Genomic DNA, 19,210 nt, shown 5'->3' on the forward strand with positions numbered 1-19,210 from the left:
ATCTAGATCAGGTGGTTTATGAAACCCCAAAGTGCAGCAGACTCCCTGGCTTTTCAGCTTTTCAAGACTCAAAGAGCTGCGTGATAGATATGTCCAACTGCTATTCATGCATCAAATGTGATTCCATTTCCATTCATAACTGTATTAGTTAATAATTATGCATTGGAACACAACAACAAACTGCCAGTGTCATGAATATCTGATGAATGTGTATATTCAAGAACATCTGATGCATCCCTCCCTTCATCTCTGTAGTTTCTCCCGGGGTGAAGGTGTACATTGATCCGTTCACTTACGAGGACCCCAATGAGGCAGTCCATGAGTTTGCCAAGGAGATTGACATCTCGTGTGTGAAGATTGAGGAGGTCATTGGTGCAGGTAACCAACATAGCTAGGTGTTGAAGTGCGGTGTTCAGAGGGCAGGGTTTTGGGAGGGAGTGGATTTTGTGTTTGGTGGTAGGGGGGTATTTGTGAAGATGGAGAGATGTTTTGGGACAGCTGTGTGTTGAGGGGAGTGGGTGATGTTGGGGTGGGTTGTTGGTTGAACAAGATGTGTGTTGGGTGGAAAGGGGCAAAAGGGTTGTTGGGGGAGGTGTGGAGAGGAGGTGTGGGTGAGGTGTGGGGGGGTGTGGGGGAGGTGTAGGGGAGGTGTGGGGGAGGTGTGGGGGAGGTGTGGAGAGGTGTGGGGGATGTGTAGGGGAGGTGTGGGGGTGGTGTGGGGGGATGTGTAGGGGGAGGTGTGGGGGAGGTGTGGGGGTGGTGTGGGGGAGGTGTGGGGGGGATGTGTAGGGGAGGCGTGGGGGTGGTGTGGAGAGGAGGTGTGGGGGAGGTGTGGGGGATGTGTAGGGGAGGTGTGGGGGTGGTGTGGGAGGATGTGTAGGGGGAGGTGTGGGGGGGATGTGTAGGGGAGGTGTGGGGGTGGTGTGGGAGGATGTGTAGGGGGAGGTGTGGAGAGGAGGTGTGGGGGATGTGTAGGGGGAGGTGTGGAGAGGAGGTGTGGGGGATGTGTGGGGGAGGTGTGGGGGTGGTGTGGGGGGATGTGTAGGGGAGGTGTGGTGTGGAGAGGAGGTGTGGGGTGGGGGGGGTGGTGTGGGGGAGAGGAGGTGTGGATGGTAGGTGTAGAGGGGAGGCGTGGAGAGTAGGTGTGAAGGGGAGGTGTGGGGGGGGTGTGGAGGGTAGGCGTGGAGAGGAGGCGTGTTGAGTAGGTGTGGAAGGTAGGTGTGGAGAGGAGGCGTGTTGTGGAGGTGTGGAGGGTATGTGTGGGAGGAGATGTGAGGGGGAGGTGTAGAAGGGAGGTGTGGGGAGTAGGTGTGGAAGGGAGGTGTGAGGGGGAGGTGTAAGGGGGAGGTGGGGGAGTAGGTGTGAGGATTAGGTGTGGAGGGGAGGTGTGAGGGGAGGTGTGGGGAGTAGGTGTGGGGGGGAGGTGTCAGTGAAACAACTTCTTCTGTCATCCAGCTAGTATGCTGTTTCTTCTCCGAGAGCATGTGTTCTTTCTCCTGACTTCACCCTGAACCATATGTCCCTTTATTTCTCTTCCTCTTTCTCTCTTCTCCTTTATAAACACACAACTTTTTACCAAGGCACCAAAACTCCCAGGCTCCTCATCCGTTCCCTCTCCCCCTCCACCGGTCCCAGGCTCCACTCCCGGTCACGGGATGATCTTTCCTTCTCTCCACCCCTCCCCAACCTCTCAGACCCCTAAGTTTCCTGTCTCTCTCTTTTCCTACCTTCCTCATTCACTCTCTCTCCTACACAGCTCAACCCCCATCCCTCGCTCTTTTACAATCTCCTTCTTCCTTTCACTCCTATATTTCTAGAGTTCCTCCTCCTCTTCCTCCTCCTCTTCTTCCTCCTCTTCGGTTCAACCAGTAATGCTCCCTCCCTCTCCCTCACTCCTCCTCCTCCTCTTTCCCCTCTTCCTCCACTCCCCTCTCTCCCTCTTCCTCCACTCCCCTCTCTCCCTCCTCCCTCTTCCTCCACTGCCCTCTCCCTCCTCCCACTTCCTCCACTCCCCTCTCTCCCTCCTCTCTCTTCCTCCACTCCCTCCTCCCTCTTCCTCCACTCCCCTCTCTCTCCTCTCTCTTCCTCCACTCCCCTCTCTCTCCTCTCTCTTCCTCCACTCCCCTCTCTCCCTCCTCCCTCTTCCTCCACACCCCTCTCGCTCCTCTCTCTTCCTCCACTCCCCTCTCTCTCTCCCTCCACTCTCTCCTCCCTCTTCCTCCACTCCCCTCTCACTCTTCCTCCACTCCCCTCTCTCTCTTCCTCCACTCCCTCCTCCCTCTTCCTCCACTCCCCTCTCTCCCTCCTCCCTCTTCCTCCACACCCCTCTCGCTCCTCTCTCTTCCTCCACTCCCCTCTCTCTCTTCCTCCACTCTCTCCTCCCTCTTCCTCCACTCCCCTCTCCCTCCTCCCTCTTCCTCCTCTCCCCTCTCTCTCTTCCTCCACTCCCCTCTCTCCCTCCTCCCTCTTCCTCCACTCCCCTCTCTCTCCTCCCTCTTCCTTCACTTCACTTCCCTCCCCCTTCCCAACCCTCACACCCTCTTCCCCACCCCCCTTCCCCCCAACCCTCCACCCAGGTGAGTTTGGGGAGGTGTGCCGCGGGCGCCTGAAGCAGCCCGGGCGCCGTGAGGCGGTGGTGGCCATTAAGACACTGAAGGCAGGCTACACAGAGCGCCAGAGGCGGGACTTCCTTGGCGAAGCGTCAATCATGGGCCAGTTTGACCACCCCAACGTGATCCGGCTGGAGGGCGTGCTGACCCGCAGCTGCCCCGTGCTCATCATCACCGAGTTCATGGAGAACGGGGCACTGGACTCCTTCCTCAGGGTGAGTGAAGCTGACAGTTGCGATGATGTGCGGAATTGTACATGATACATTTGAATTGATATCGATTCTACCGTACTTCATAAAAACCTGGAGTCACGCATAATCACACATACCACCACCTACACACCAGTAATGCTTAGAGTCGTACCGCACACACACCAGTAATGCTTAGAGTCGTACCACCTACACACCAGTAATGCTTAGAGTCGTACCACCTACACACCAGTAATGCTTAGAGTCGTACCACCTACACACCAGTAATGCTTAGAGTCGTACCACCTACACACCAGTAATGCTTAGAGTCGTACCGCACACACACCAGTAATGCTTAGAGTCGTACCGCACACACACCAGTAATGCTTAGAGTCGTACCGCACACACACCAGTTATGGCGATACGCTGAACCGTTCATAATACCTCTGACCAATAGTGACAGGAGTTGTGCTGTTGAAAATCCAGAGACATGCGTCGTCAGACACATCGCTGACTGATAGGAATTCAGCTGTACAAAACCATATTTTACTGGACTGCATGTGGACCTCTGTAGCTCAGTTGGTAGAGCATGGTGCTTGCAACACCAGGGTTGTGGGTTTGATTCCCGTGACCACCCATAAATCAAATGTATGCACGCATCCCTGTAAGTCGCTTTGGATAAAAGCCTCTGCTAAATGACATAAAATGTATATTATTATATTACTACACAAAAGCCTGGGGACAAGGACACACACCACCTCCTACAGGACAGTGGACACTGATGGGGGAAGTACAGAACTTCAACAACCTAAAGAGTTCTATTACATGATTCCTACAGTAGGCAATAGGCAGTGCACTCACACAGTAATGCTCTCTCACTCAGTAAGAGTTGATAAACCTCGATGAGAATGGCGCACTGTTCAAGTCCATTCATAGGTGACCACCTTAAGCAATAAGGCACTGGGGGTGTGGTATATTGCCAATATACCACGGCTGACGGCTTAAGGGCTGTTCTGGATTCAGCCCTTAGCTGTGGTATATTGACTGTATATCACAAACCCCCTAAGTGCCTTATTGCTATTATTGCTATCCCGCCTTATCACAGCTCACTGGTCACCATAGCAGCACCCACCCGTAGCACGCGCTCCAGCAGGTATATCTCACTGGTCACCCCCAAAGCCAATTCTTACTTTGGCCGCTTTACCTTCCAGTTCTCTGCTGCCAATGACTGGAACGAACTGCAAAAATCACTGAAGCTGGAGACTCTTAGCTCCCTCACTAGCTTTAAGGACCAGCTATGAGAGCAGCTCACAGATCACTGCACCTGTACATAGCTCATCTGTAAATAGCCCATCCAATCTACCTCATCCCCATACTGTATTTATTTATTTAGCTTGCTCCTTTGCACCCCAGTATCTCTACTTGCACATTCATCATCTGCACATCCTACCATCCCAGTGTTTAATTGCTATATTGTAACTACTTCACCACTATGGCCTATTTATTGCCTTACCTCTCTTATCCTACCTCATTTGCACATGCTGTATATAGATTTGTCTACTGTATTATTGATTGTATGTTTGTTTATTCCATGTGTAACTCTGAGTTGTTATATGTGTCGAACTGCTTTGCTTTAACTTGGCCAGGTCGCAGTTGCAAATGATAACTTGTTCTCAACTAGCCTACCTGGTTAAATAAAGGTGAAATAACGTAAATAGAGCAGTAAAAATCAATGTTTTGTCATACCTGTGGTATACGGTCTGATGTACCACGGCTGTCAGCCAATCAGCTTTCAGGGCTGGAACCACCCAGTTTATAATATGGAATCGCTTAATCTCTGTGTAGTTATGCAGTAGCTCCTGTCCTTTCTGTAACAGTTAACCCAGATTATTACAGTCCAATGTTGTCCTATATATATTTTTAATCCCAGCCCCCGTCCCCGCAGGAGGCCTTTTGCCTTTTGGTAGGCCGTCATTGTAAATAAGAACTGACTTGCCTAGTTAAAGGTTAAATAAATAAAAAAGTTTAAAAAATGTTGTATAACGTTAATATATACAAATAATCTCTCTTATTGGATAGATTTACGATCATAAAGTACAGAGCAATGTCCATAACCCTCCTTGGTTCATTTAATCTCATCTCAATTCATCTAATTTCATTTAATCTCATTTCATTTCATCTCTCGTGACTCAAACTCAAGCTCATCTCGTGACTCAAGCTCATCCTCTCACTCCTTCTCACACACTCCTGTCAGTCAGATGTCCATCCAGCTACATTTGTGTGTGTTTGTGTGTGTGACTCATAGATACACACTTCAGTGATCTAGTGATGTCCCGTCAAACTACGGTGCCTGGCTCTGGAATGCAGGCAGAACTACGCACATAACACATGTGAACGCACATAACACATGCATAACAACAAGAAACACATTTGCACTCATAAACACAAACACACACTCCTAAGCAGGACTGTCCTATCCATCTATGCCTCCAATGCATTAGGGCTGTGACGATACCAGCATTGGGATATATTTTCCATGGCAAAAATGAAAACACAAAACAGACCAAACTGTGCTGTTGTGCTATAGCTTGTAAAATAAATAAATGTGACTCTGGACGACAACATAATGATGTTTGTTTCCAACATTAGAGCTGCTTTCCTAAAGAAGGTACATCTACTTAGGGTTTTGTTTCCTTGCCACCCAGCCTTGTTATGAATCACAGGGGTGCAACTTTGGTTTTAGTGTGTGGGGGGGGGCATATTTGTATTTATTTTTTATTCATTTAAATCCAGTCAGATAAACACTCCAAACAGCTTACCCGACCGCTCGGGGGCGTCCGCATGGTCCTAAAGCACACCGTTGCCTCGTTTTGTATCACATTCCAATGATAAAACTGAGGGAGACAATTTCAAAATGTGAAAGTTGCCCCCCTGAGTTCCCCCCCTGATGAATCATGTTGTTAACATACCCATCCAGATGTGTTTTAATGTCAAACTCCATTCATGTGTAAAGAACAAAGCAGTATGTTTAGATACTTGGGAATCTACGGCACGTTGGGAATCTAACCCTCCTGACTTTATGACAAATAAACCTTGATTTCCAGGCTCCTTGAGACATGGGAAGTATGCCGTCACAAAACTAATGAGAAATGGGACTGATTATGGAGCTGTTTATAAAAATAGAATCATTACAACGAACATCCCCATTCAAGTCAGAAGGTTGGCATTTATTTGAATGACTCATGTACTGGAGGCAGCTCTGTAGAGTGGTCACTAGCTGGCACAGCTGCAAAGTCATAAAAATCTGATTTTAAACCTAACCGTAACCCACTGTTAACCCTAATGCCTAACCCTAACCTTAAATTAACCTAACCCTAACCTAAACATTTTTGTTTGCATTCATTTTTACGATTTTGCCTATTTTACTTTGCAGCTGGCCCATCTAGCGGACATCGCTCAGGTTGGCCTCCAAGGCAAGATTCATGACAATAAATGTCAACCTGCTTCAAGTCAAGGAGACATGATTTTCCATTCTAGTTATTCTAATTCTATGGAGGTGTTGTGAGTGGTAGCTTGGTTCCCATCAACTCAATGCTTAATTAATTTCAGTCAAGACTGGATAAGCAGAGAAAGGTCGAACCTCTAGTCATTCTGGGAAAAGATAATTTAATTCTAACTGTAACTAATTATCAGTGGACTGTCCTATTCACTTTCATGCTGTAGCAACACACACACACACACCTCTAACTATTAAATATTTAAATGACTCATTAGATGGGATCAGACACATGGTAATCTGTTGCAGACTGACAGAACCAGTCGTGGATAGTTATGCCATATGTTATGTTTATGTTTATGTAGCTTTATATAGGTTTATATTTATTATGTTTATGTAGGTTTATGTTTATGAAGGCTTATGTAGGTTTATGTAGGTTTATATTTATGTACAGTAGGCTTATGTAGGTTTATGTTTATGAAGGCTTATGTAGGTTTATGTCAATGTAGGCTTATTTAGGTTTATGTAGACTTATTTTTATGAAGACGTATGTTGGTTTATGTTTATGTAGGTTTATGTTTATGTAGGCTTATGTAGGTTTATGCTTATGTAGACTTATGTCATTTTATGTTTATGAAGACTTATGTCATTTTATGTTTATGTATGCTTATGTAGGTTTATGTTTATGTAGACTGACCTAGTGGTGAAGTGGTCTTATGTAGGTTTATGTTTATGAAGGCTTATGTAGCTTTATGTCAATGTAGGCTTATTTAGGTTTATGTTTATGAAGTTGTTTGTTGGTTTATGTTTTTGTAGGTTTATATTTATGTAGGTTTATGTAGGCTTATGTAGGTTTATGCTTATGTAGGTTTATATAGGTTTATATTTATTATGTTTATGTAGGTTTATGTTTATGAAGGCTTATGTAGGTTTATATAGGTTTATGTTCACGAAGGCTTATGTAGGTTTATGTTTATGTATGCTTATGTAGGTTTATATTTATGTAGGTTTATGTTTATGTAGGCCTAACCTATGTAGGTTTATGTTTATTTATGTTTATATTTATTTACAGTAGGCTTATGTAGGTTTATGCTTATATAGGTTTATGTATGTTTATGTAGGTTTATGTAGGCTTATGTTTATGTAGGTTTATGTAGGTTTATGTTGATGTAGGTTTATGTAGGTTTATGGTTATGTAGGTTTATGTTTATGTAGGTTTATGTTTATGTAGGTTTATGTTTATGTAGGTTTATGTAGGTTTATGTAGGTTTATGTAGGTTTATGTTTATGTAGGTTTATGTTTATGTAGGTTTATGTTTATGTAGGTTTATGTAGGTTTATGTAGGTTTATGTAGGTTTATGTTTATGTAGGTTTATGTAGGTTTATGGTTATGTAGGTTTATACTCATGTAGGTTTATGCTTATGTAGACTTGTGTCATTTTATGTTTATGATAGGTTTATAGCTTATGTAGGTTTATGCTTATATAGGTTTATGTATGTTTATGTAGGTTTATGTAGGCTTATGTTTATGTAGGTTTATGTAGGTTTATGTTTGTGTAGGTTTATGTAGGTTTATGTTGATGTAGGTTTATGTAGGCTTATGTTTATGTAGGTTTATGTAGGTTTATGTTTGTGTAGGTTTATGTAGGTTTATGTTGATGTAGGTTTATGTTTATGTAGGTTTATGTTTATGTAGGTTTATGTTTGTGTAGGTTTATGTAGGTTTATGTTGATGTAGGTTTATGTAGGTTTATGGTTATGTAGGTTTATGTTTATGTAGGTTTATGTTGATGTAGGTTTATGTTGATGTAGGTTTATGTAGGTTTATGGTTATGTAGGTTTATGTTTATGTAGGTTTATGTTTATGTAGGTTTATGTTTATGTAGGGTTATGTAGGTTTATGGTTATGTAGGTTTATGTAGGTTTATGGTTATGTAGGTTTATGTTGATGTAGGTTTATGTAGGTTTATGTTTGTGTAGGTTTATGTAGGTTTATGGTTATGTAGGTTTATGTTTATGTAGGTTTATGCTTATGTAGGTTTATGTTTATGTAGGTTTATGGTTATGTAGGTTTATGTAGGTTTATGTTTATGTAGGTTTATGCTTATGTAGGTTTATGTTTATGTAGGTTTATGGTTATGTAGGTTTATGCTCATGTAGGTTTATGCTTATGTAGACTTGTGTCATTTTATGTTTATGAAGACTTATGTAAGTTTATTACATTTACATTTACATTTAAGTCATTTAGCAGACGCTCTTATCCAGAGCGACGTTTATGTAGGCTTATGTAGGTTTATGCTTATGTAGACAGACTGACCTACGGACTGATTTTATCTCCCTCTTCCCTCTCTCAATTCAATACAATTCAAAGGGCTTTATTGGCAAGGGAAACATGTTTACATTGCCAAAGAAAGTGTCATATTTTGGCTATATACAGCATTGTAATGATGTGCAAATAGTTGAAGTACAAAAAGTAAAATATATAAATATGTGTTGTATTTACAATGGCGTTTTTCCCTTTTCTTGTGGCAACAGGTCACAAATAATGCTGCTGTGATGGCACAATGTGGTATTTCACCCAATAGATATGGGATTTTATCAAACAAATTTGTTTTTGAATTCTTTGTAGGTCTGTGTAATCTGAGGGAAGTATGTGTCTCTAATATGGTCATACATTTGGCAGGAGGTTAAGAATTGCAGCCCAGTTTCCACCTCATTTTGTGAGCAGTGTGCATATAGCCTGTCTTCTCTTGGGAGAAGACCAGCTTGCTTAGGGGACTCTTCTCCAGGTTAATCTCTCTGTAGGTGATGGCTTTGTTACATAAGGTTTGGGAATCGGTTCCTTTTAGGTGGTTGTAGAATTGAACGTCTCTTTTCTGGATTTTGATCATTTGTGGGTATCGGCCTAATTCTGCTCTGCATGCATTATTTGGTGTTTTACGTTGTACACTGAAGATATTTTTTGCAGAATTATGCATGCAGAGTCTCAATTTGTTGTGTGTTCCATTTTGTGAATTCTTGGTTGGTGAGCAGACCCCAGATCTCACAGCCATAAAGGGCAATGGGTTATATAACTGATTCAAGTACTTTTAGTCAGATCCTAAATGGTATGTCAATTTTTTTTAATTTTTTTTTATTTAACCTTTATTTAACCAGGTAGGCCAGTTGAGAACACATTCTCATTTACAACTGCGGCCTGGCCAAGATAAAGGAAAGCAGTGCGACAAAAACAACAACATGGAATTACACATGGGATGAACAGTCAATAACACAATAGAAAAATCTGTATTCAGTGTGTTCAAATGAAGTAAGGAGGTAAGGCAATAAATAGGCCAATAGTGGTGTCGTGTCTTTGGCTATGCCGGATTAAGTGATATGACATGCTATTCTATAAAATAATTTATCCGGAATTAATATTACCTGATTGAGCTAATCATGTAAATGTAAATAACTAGAGATAAGGGGCACCACAAAATAATATTTATAGAGCTGTTATCTTCCGAATAACTCTTAAAGACCTAGTAATATTTTACATCAATAGCAGTCAATATTAATCCTCACCTTAATTCAGTCTCATCTGAAAGTTGTAAATTCTTGGTTATCTGCACGAACCCTGGCTAACAAGTTGAATCAGCAATACAAAATTGGGTTTAATTATTTATTTACTACATACCTAACTAATCACACAGAATTACACATACACAGAATTAATCATAAGTTGATTACAAATTACATCATAAAGGAAAACATCCCTAGCGGGCGGAACAGATATGACAGCTGGTTACACAAAAGAAAAGCGTCTGGGTTTGAGTGAAAGAGCGGGAAGACTGAGGGACAAAGGGAGAAGCTGTGCTATCGTAAATACAGTATCTGATGCATTCTAAATTACCGCCCATTTGGAAAAGGAAAATGCAATAAATATTTACTCTGAGCTGCGCTTCGGTAGGTTGGTGGTAGATGGAAGGCCGTGTTGCCCAACCGAGTTCTTTGTCCTTTGAAGAATGTCTCTGCTGGTAAATTGAATACGTTGTAGTAACATCGTTGTGTGGTAGACGGGATAGTCTGTCTGTTCCTTCCTAACCTGCGTTTGCAGCTGCTGTTGCTAACTCAACGGCTAGGAGGTATCACTTCTGTAGTGAATAAGAATTCATACCATTCGCAACCAAAGCTCACGCTGATGTTGGCTTCTTTCTGTAGTTATTATCTGAACCATTTTGACATCGGACCGTCGTCCTCACATCCTCGGAACCGGAGGTTATATTGTCGTCAAGGCTTTATATAGGAAGGGAGAGGAGGGTGTGTTTGAAAAGTTTTATAGCCCATGTCCCTTCACAGGGGCGGGCCACTGATTGAGCAGAGCCCTAACCTTATAAAAACCCAATTCTCACATTTTAGAAGCCAAAATCACATTTCATCCCATCACGAATAATTTCATATTGAAACATTTAAATTGAACAACAATTCCATGTGAATCCGATAACTCTGATGTGTATACTTTCCACTGTAGAGTTTATGTCATCTTATCATGGATGAGAATGTCTCAGATGACAACGGAACTGACATCATATTCATTAAGTACCACCGCATATGTTCAATTGGTCAGATTACCAGAATATACAGTGCCTTGCGAAAGTATTCGGCCCCCTTGAACTTTGCGACATTTCAGGCATCAAACATAAAGATATGAAACTGTATTTTTTGTGAAGAATCAACAACAAGTGGGACACAATCATGAAGTGGAACGACATTTATTGGATATTTCAAACTTTTTTAACAAATCAAAAACTGAAAAATTGGGCGTGCAAAATTATTCAGCCCCTTTAAGTTAATACTTTGTAGCTCCACCTTTTGCTGCGATTACAGCTGTAAGTCGCTTGGGGTATGTCTCTATCAGTTTTGCACATCGAGAGACTGACATTTTTTCCCATTCCTCCTTGCAAAACAGCTCGAGCTCAGTGAGATTGGATGGAGAGCATTTGTGAACAGCAGTTTTCAGTTCTTTCCACAGATTCTCAATTGGATTCAGGTCTGGACTTTGACATTCTAACACCTGGATATGTTTATTTTTGAACCATTCCATTGTAGATTTTGCTTTATGTTTTGGATCATTGTCTTTTTGGAAGACAAATCTCCGTCCCAGTCTCAGGTCTTTTGCAGACTCCATCAGGTTTTCTTCCAGAATGGTCCTGTATTTGGCTCCATCCATCTTCCCATCAATTTTAACCATCTTCCCTGTCCCTGCTGAAGAAAAGCAGGCCCAAACCATGATGCTGCCACCACCATGTTTGACAGTGGGGATGGTGTGTAAGGGTGATGAGCTGTGTTGCTTTTATGCCAAACATAACGTTTTGCATTGTTGCCAAAAAGTTCCATTTTGGTTTCATCTGACCAGAGCACCTTCTTCCACATGTTTGGTGTGTCTCCCAGGTGGCTTGTGGCAAACTTTAAACGACACTTTTTATGGATATCTTTAAGAAATGGCTTTCTTCTTGCCACTCATAAAGGCCAGATTTGTGCAATATACGACTGATTGTTGTCCTATGGACAGAGTCTCCCACCTCAGCTGTAGATCTCTGCAGTTCATCCAGAGTGATCATGGGCCTCTTGGCCGCATCTCTGATCAGTCTTCTCCTTGTATGAGCTGAAAGTTTAGAGGGACGGCCAGGTCTTGGTAGATTTGCAGTGGTCTGATACTCCTTCCATTTCAATATTATCGCTTGCACAGTGCTCCTTGGGATGTTTAAAGCTTGGGAAATCTTTTTGTATCCAAATCCGGCTTTAAACTTCTTCACAACAGTATCTCGGACCTGCCTGGTGTGTTCCTTGTTCTTCATGATGCCCTCTGCGCTTTTAACGGACCTCTGAGAATATCACAGTGCAGGTGCATTTAAACAGAAACTTGATTACACACAGGTTGATTGTATTTATCATCATTAGTCATTTAGGTCAACATTGGATCATTCAGAGATCCTCACTGAACTTCTGGAGAGAGTTTGCTGCACTGAAAGTAAAGGGGCTGAATAATTTTGCACGCCCAATTTTTCAGTTTTTGATTTGTTAAAAAAGTTTGAAATATCCAATAAATGTCGTTCCACTTCATGATTGTGTCCCACTTGTTGTTGATTCTTCACAAAAAAATACAGTTTTATATCTTTATGTTTGAAGCCTGAAATGTGGCAAAATGTCGCAAAGTTCAAGGGGGCCGAATACTTTCGCAAGGCACTGTAGTTAATTTCCCCCCACCTTCTGATGTTCCCAGAATCTCTATGTTAACCAAGGTGTTTGCAAATGTAACATCAGTAGGGTAGAGAGAGGAAAAAGGGGGGAAGAGGTATTTATGACGGTCATAAACCTACCCCCAGGCCAACGTCATGACAGTGGCGAAGTGATTACAATTCAGCAATTTACACTGGAGTGATAAATGTGCAGATGAGGATGTGCAAGTAGAAATACTGGTGTGCAGAAAAACAAAAACAAATATGGGGATGAGGTAGGTAGTTGGTTGGATGGGCTATTTACAGATGGGCTGTGTACAGCTGCCGCAATCGGTAAGCTGCTCCGACAGCTGACGCTTAAAATCAGTTATTTTTGCAGTTCGTTCCAGTCATTGGCAGCAGAGAACTGGAAGGAAAGGCAGCCAAAGGAGGTGATGGCTTTGGGGATGACCAGTGAAATATATCTGCTGGAGCGCGTGCTACGCATGGGTGTTGCTATGGTGACCAGTGAGCTGAGATCAGGCGGAGCTATACCGAATGAAGACTTATAGATGACCTGGAGCCAGTGGGTTTGGCGACAAATATGTAGCAAGGACCAGCCAACGAGATCATACAGGTCACAGTGGTGGGTAGTATATGGGGCTTTGGTGACAAAACGGATGGCACTGTGATAGACTGCATCCAATTTGCTGAGTAGAGTGTTGGAGGCTAATTTGTAAATTACATTGCCGAAGTCAAGGATCGGTATGATAGTCAGTTTTACGAGGGTAAGTTTGACAGCATGAGTCAAGGAGGCTTTGTTGCAAAATAGGAAGCCGATTCTAGATTTAACTTTGGATTGTAGATGCTAAATGTGAATCTGGAAGGAGAGTTTACAGTCTAGCTAGACACCTAGGTATTTATAGTTGTCCACATATTCTAAGTCAGAACCGTCCAGAGTAGTGATGCTAGTCGGGCGGGCGGGTGCGGGCAGCGATCTTTTGAAGAGCATGCATTTAGTTTTACTAGCACTTAAGACAGTTGGAGGCCACGGAAGGAGTATTGTATGGCTTTGAAGCGTAATGTTTATTTTGATGGCGTATAGAAGGCACCTCTTGCCTTGCCTCATTCACAGCTTTGTGTACGTTACCTGTGGCGCTGACATAGAGGCCGAGGTATGTAGAGTTGTCGGTGTCTAGATGGAATGCATTACCTGCATAACCTTTTTAGGAACGCCATTATTTTTGTCTGACTGAGATTCACTGTTAGGGTCCAGGTCTGACAGAATGTGTGCAGAAGTTCTAGTTGCTGCTGTAGGCCCTCCTTGGTTGGGGACAGAAGCACCAGATCATCAGCAAACAGTAGACATTTGACTTCAGATTCTAGTAGGGTGCCCTCGCCAATTCGTTGATATACTGTATACACTACCATTCAAAAGTTTGGGGTCACTTAGAAATGTCCTTGTTTTTTAAAGAAAATCACATTTTTTATCCATTTAAAATAACATCAAATTGATCCGAAATACAGTGTAGACATTGTTAATGTTGTAAATTACTATTGTAGCTGGAAACGGCAGATTTGTTATGGAATATCTACATAGGCGTATAGAGGCCCATTATCAACAACCATCACTTCTATGTTCCAATGGCTCGTTGTGTTAGCTAATCCAAGTTTATCATTTTAAAATACTAATTGATCATTAGAAAACCCTTTTGCAATTATGTTAGCACAGCTGAAAACTGTTGTCCTGATTTAAGAAGCAATAAAACTAGCCTTCTTTAGACTATTTGAGTATCTGGAGCATCAGCATTTGTGGGTTTGATTACAGGCTCAAAATGTCCAGAAACAAATACCTTTCTTCTGAAACTCATCAGGCTATTCTTGTTCTGAGAAATGAAGACTATTCAATGTGAGAAATTGCCAAGAAACTGAAGATCTGGTACAATGCTGTGTACTACTCCCTTCACAGAGCAGCGCAAACAGTCTCTAACCAGAATTGAAAGAGGAGTGGGAGGCCCCGGTGTACAACTGAGCAAGAGGACAAGTACATTCGAGTGTCTAGTTTGAGAAACAGACGCCTCACAAGTCCTCAACTGGCAGCTTCAATAAATAGTACCGGTAAAACACCAGTCTCAACGTCAACAGTGAAGAGGCGACTCTGGGACACTGGCCTTCTAGGCAGAGGTCCAGTGTCTGTGTTCTTTTGCCAATCTTAATATTTTATTTTTATTGGCCAGTCTGAGAAATGTTTTTTCTTTGCAACTCTGCTTAGAAGGCCATGGACATTTCTAAGTGACCCCAAACTTTTGAACAGTGGTGTATGTTGAAGAGGGTGGGGCTCAAGCTTCATCCCTGTCTCACCCCACAGCCCTGTGGAAACAAATGTGTGTGTTCTTTTGCCAATTTTAACCACACACATTTTGTTTACGTGCATGGATTTTTAGAATGTCTTTTTTTCCCCAACTCCGCCTTCCATCAATTTGCATAGCAGACCCTCATTCCAATTTGAGTCCAAATATTTTTTAAATCAACTAAGCATGAGAAGACTTTGCCTTTGTTTTGGTTTGTTAGTCAATTAGGGTGTGCAGGGTGAATACGTGGTATGTCATACGGTAATTTGGTAAAAAGCCAATTTGACATTTGCTCAGTACATTGTTTTCACTGAGGATATGTACGAGTCTGCTGTTAATGATATAATGCAGAGGATTTCCCTAAGGTTGATGTTGACGCATATCCCACATATCCCCATATCCCCATATCCCACATATCCCCATATCCCACATATCCCCATATCCCACATATCCCACATATCCCACATATCCCACATATCCCACATATCCCCATATCCCACATATCCCCATATCCCCATATCCCACATATCATATCCCACATATCCCCATATCCCCATATCCCCATATCCCCATATCCCCATATCCCACATATCCCCATATCCCACATATCCCCATATCCCACATATCCCACATATCCCCCATATCCCACATATCCCCATATCCCACATATCCCCCATATCCCCATATCCCCATATCCCCATATCCCCATATCCCCATATCCCCATATCCCCATATCCCACATATCCCCATATCCCATATCCCCATATCCCCATATCCCCATATCCCCATATCCCATATCCCCATATCCCATATCCCCATATCCCCATATCCCCATATCCCCATATCCCCATATCCCCATATCCCCATATCCCCCCACATATCCCCATATCCCACATATCCCCATATCCCCATATCCCCATATCCCCATATCCCACATATCCCCATATCCCATATCCCCATATCCACATATCCCACATATCCCATATCCCCATATCCCACATATCCCATATCCCCCCACATATCCCCATATCCCACATATCCCCATATCCCACATATCCCACATATCCCCATATCCCCATATCCCCATATCCCACATATCCCCATATCCCACATATCCCCATATCCCATATCCCACATATCCCCATATCCCACATATCCCACATATCCCCATATCCCACATATCCCCATATCCCCATATCCCACATATCCCCATATCCCACATATCCCCATATCCCCATATCCCCATATCCCACATATCCCACATATCCCCATATCCCACATATCCCCATATCCCACATATCCCCATATCCCATATCCCCATATCCCACATATCCCCATATCCCACATATCCCACATATCCCCATATCCCCATATCCCCATATCCCACATATCCCCATATATCATATCCCCATACATATCCCACATATCCCCATATCCCCATATCCCATATCCCCATATCCCACATATCCCCATATCCCACATATCCCCATATCCCCATATCCCACATATCCCCATATCCCACATATCCCACATATCCCCATATCCCCATATCCCACATATCCCCATATCCCACATATCCCCCCACATATCCCCATATCCCCATATCCCCATATCCCCCATATCCACATATCCACATATCCCACATATCCCCATATCCCCATATCCCCATATCCCCATATCCCCATATCCCCATATCCCCATATCCCCATATCCCCATATCCCCATATCCCCATATCCCACATATCCCCATATCCCACATATCCCCATATCCCACATATCCCCATATCCCACATATCCCATATCCCCATATCCCCATATCCCCATATCCCATACATATCCCCATATCCCACATATCCCCATATCCCCATATCCCACATATCCACATATCCCCATATCCCACATATCCCCATATCCCACATATCCCCATATCCCCATATCCCACATATCCCCATATCCCACATATCCCCATATCCCCATATCCCACATATCCCACATATCCCCATATCCCACATATCCCCATATCCCACATATCCCCATATCCCCATATCCCACATATCCCCATATCCCACATATCCCCATATCCCCATATCCCACATATCCCCATATCCCCATATCCCACATATCCCCATATCCCACATATCCCCATATCCCACATATCCCCATATCCCCATATCCCACATATCCCCATATCCCACATATCCCCATATCCCACATATCCCACATATCCCCATATCCCCATATCCCACATATCCCACATATCCCCATATCCCACATATCCCCATATCCCACATATCCCACATATCCCCATATCCCACATATCCCCATATCCCACATATCCCCATATCCCCATATCCCCATATCCCCATATCCCACATATCCCATATCCCCATATCCCACATATCCCACATATCCCCATATCCACATATCCCACATATCCCCATATTCCACATATCCCCATATCCCACATATCCCCATATCCCACATATCCCCATATCCCCATATCCCCATATCCCACATATCCCCATATCCCACATATCCCCATATCCCACATATCCCCATATCCCACATATCCCCATATCCCCATATCCCACATATCCCCATATCCCACATATCCCCATATCCCACATATCCCCATATCCCACATATCCCCATATTCCACGGTAGTTATTGGGGTGATCAGTCCTTGGTTCCAAATATTGGGGAAGATGTCAGAGCTGAGGATGATGTTAAATAATTGAAGTATAGCCAATTGGAATTTATGGTCTGTATATTTTATCATTTAATTTAGGATACCATCAACACCACAAGCCTTTTGAGGTGAGAGGGTTTGTATTTTGTCCTGGGGTTCATTCAACGTAATTGGAGAATCCAGTTGGTTCTGGGAGTCTTTAATTGTTGATTCTAAGATTTGTATTTGGTCATGTATATATCTCCATTTTGGATAAATAACTCTTCTTGTTGTTGTTTGTTTACTGTCCAATTTTCCCAGAAGCAGTTAGATTCGATGGATTCTACATTGAGAGGATTTCTGACGTGCTGTTCGTTCTTTTTCCGTAGTGTATTTCTGTATTGTTTTAGTGATTCACCATAGTGAAGGTGTAGGCTCAGGTTTTCTGGGTCTCTATGTTTTTGGTTGGATAGGTTTCTCAATGTCTTTCTTGGGTTTTTGCATTCTTCATCAAACCATTTGTCATTGTTGTTCATTTTCTTAAGTTGTCTGCTTGCAATTTTTAGATTTGATATGGAAGCTGAGAGGTCAAATACAGGTTTTCTACTGCCTAGTTTACAACTTTCCTATTACAGTGAAACTTTTTGTCCAGGAAATTGTCTAAAAGGGATTGAATTTGTTGTTTCCTTCCATCTATAGCATTTCTTAATATTATTCAGTTCCTTTGGCTTTGATGCCTCATGATTGAGTATTGCTCTGTTCAAGTAGACTGTGATATTGCTGTGATCTGATAGGGGTGTCATTGGGCTGACTGTAAACACTCTGAGAGACTCTGGGTTGAGGTCAGTGATAATGTAGTCTACAGTACTACTGCCAAGAGATGAGCTAAAAATGTATCTACCGTAGGAGTCCCCTCGAAGCCTACCATTGACTATGTACATACCCAGCGTGTGACAGCTGCAGGAGTTGTGACCCATTTCTGTTGGTTATGTTGTCGTAGTTGTGTCTAGGGGGGCATATATGGGGGAGGGAATGCTGTCACCTCCAGGTAGGTGTTTGTGCCCCTGTGTGCTGAGGTGGTGTCCTTTCTCTCGCTCACACTCGGTCTCTCTCTCTCTCCCTCACCTATATATATTTCCTCTCCCATCTCCCCCATTTCTGTCTCTCTCCCTCCGCTCTTCTCTCTTTCCCTCCCTCTCTTCCTCTCCCACCCCCCTCTATCTACCCGCTCCCTCTTTCTGCATTAACCCTCTATCTATCTACCCTCCCTCCCCAACCCCCTCTCCATTACCCCTCTCCTCCCTCACAGCTGAATGACGGGCGCTTCACGGTGACGCAGCTGGTGGGCATACTGCGTGGCATCGCGGCGGGCATGAAGTACCTCTCGGATATGAACTACGTTCACCGGGACCTGGCTGCCCGCAACATCCTGGTTAATACCAACCTGGTGTGTAAGGTGTCCGACTTCGGCCTGTCCCGTTTCCTAGACGACTCATCAGCCGATCCCACTTACACTAGCTCTCTGGTGAGTGACCTGGATGGAGAGGGGGGTTGTGAGTATGAGTGACCTGGATGGAGAGGGGGTTGTGGGTATGAGTGACCTGGATGGAGAGGGGGGTTGTGAGTATGAGTGACCTAGATGGAGAGGGGAGTTGTGAGTATGAGTGACCTGGATGGAAGGGGGGTTGTAGGTATGAGTGACC

At 43.4% G+C, this 19,210-nt stretch overlaps 1 protein-coding gene across 1 annotated transcript in view; it reads left to right on the forward strand.

Moving 5' to 3' along the window:
• LOC118394434 (ephrin type-B receptor 3-like) overlaps window positions 1–19,210 on the forward strand; it is a 75,852-nt gene that overhangs the window by 37,160 nt on the left and 19,482 nt on the right. Inside the window, exons 10-12 of the mRNA XM_035787626.2 lie at window positions 256–378; window positions 2,577–2,824; window positions 18,817–19,032. Of these exons, the coding sequence (XP_035643519.1) occupies window positions 256–378; window positions 2,577–2,824; window positions 18,817–19,032 (587 nt within the window). The remainder of the gene's footprint in view (window positions 1–255; window positions 379–2,576; window positions 2,825–18,816; window positions 19,033–19,210) is intronic.

The sequence above is a fragment of the Oncorhynchus keta genome, chromosome 15 (assembly GCF_023373465.1).
Source record: "Oncorhynchus keta strain PuntledgeMale-10-30-2019 chromosome 15, Oket_V2, whole genome shotgun sequence".
NCBI classification, from domain to species: domain Eukaryota; kingdom Metazoa; phylum Chordata; class Actinopteri; order Salmoniformes; family Salmonidae; genus Oncorhynchus; species Oncorhynchus keta.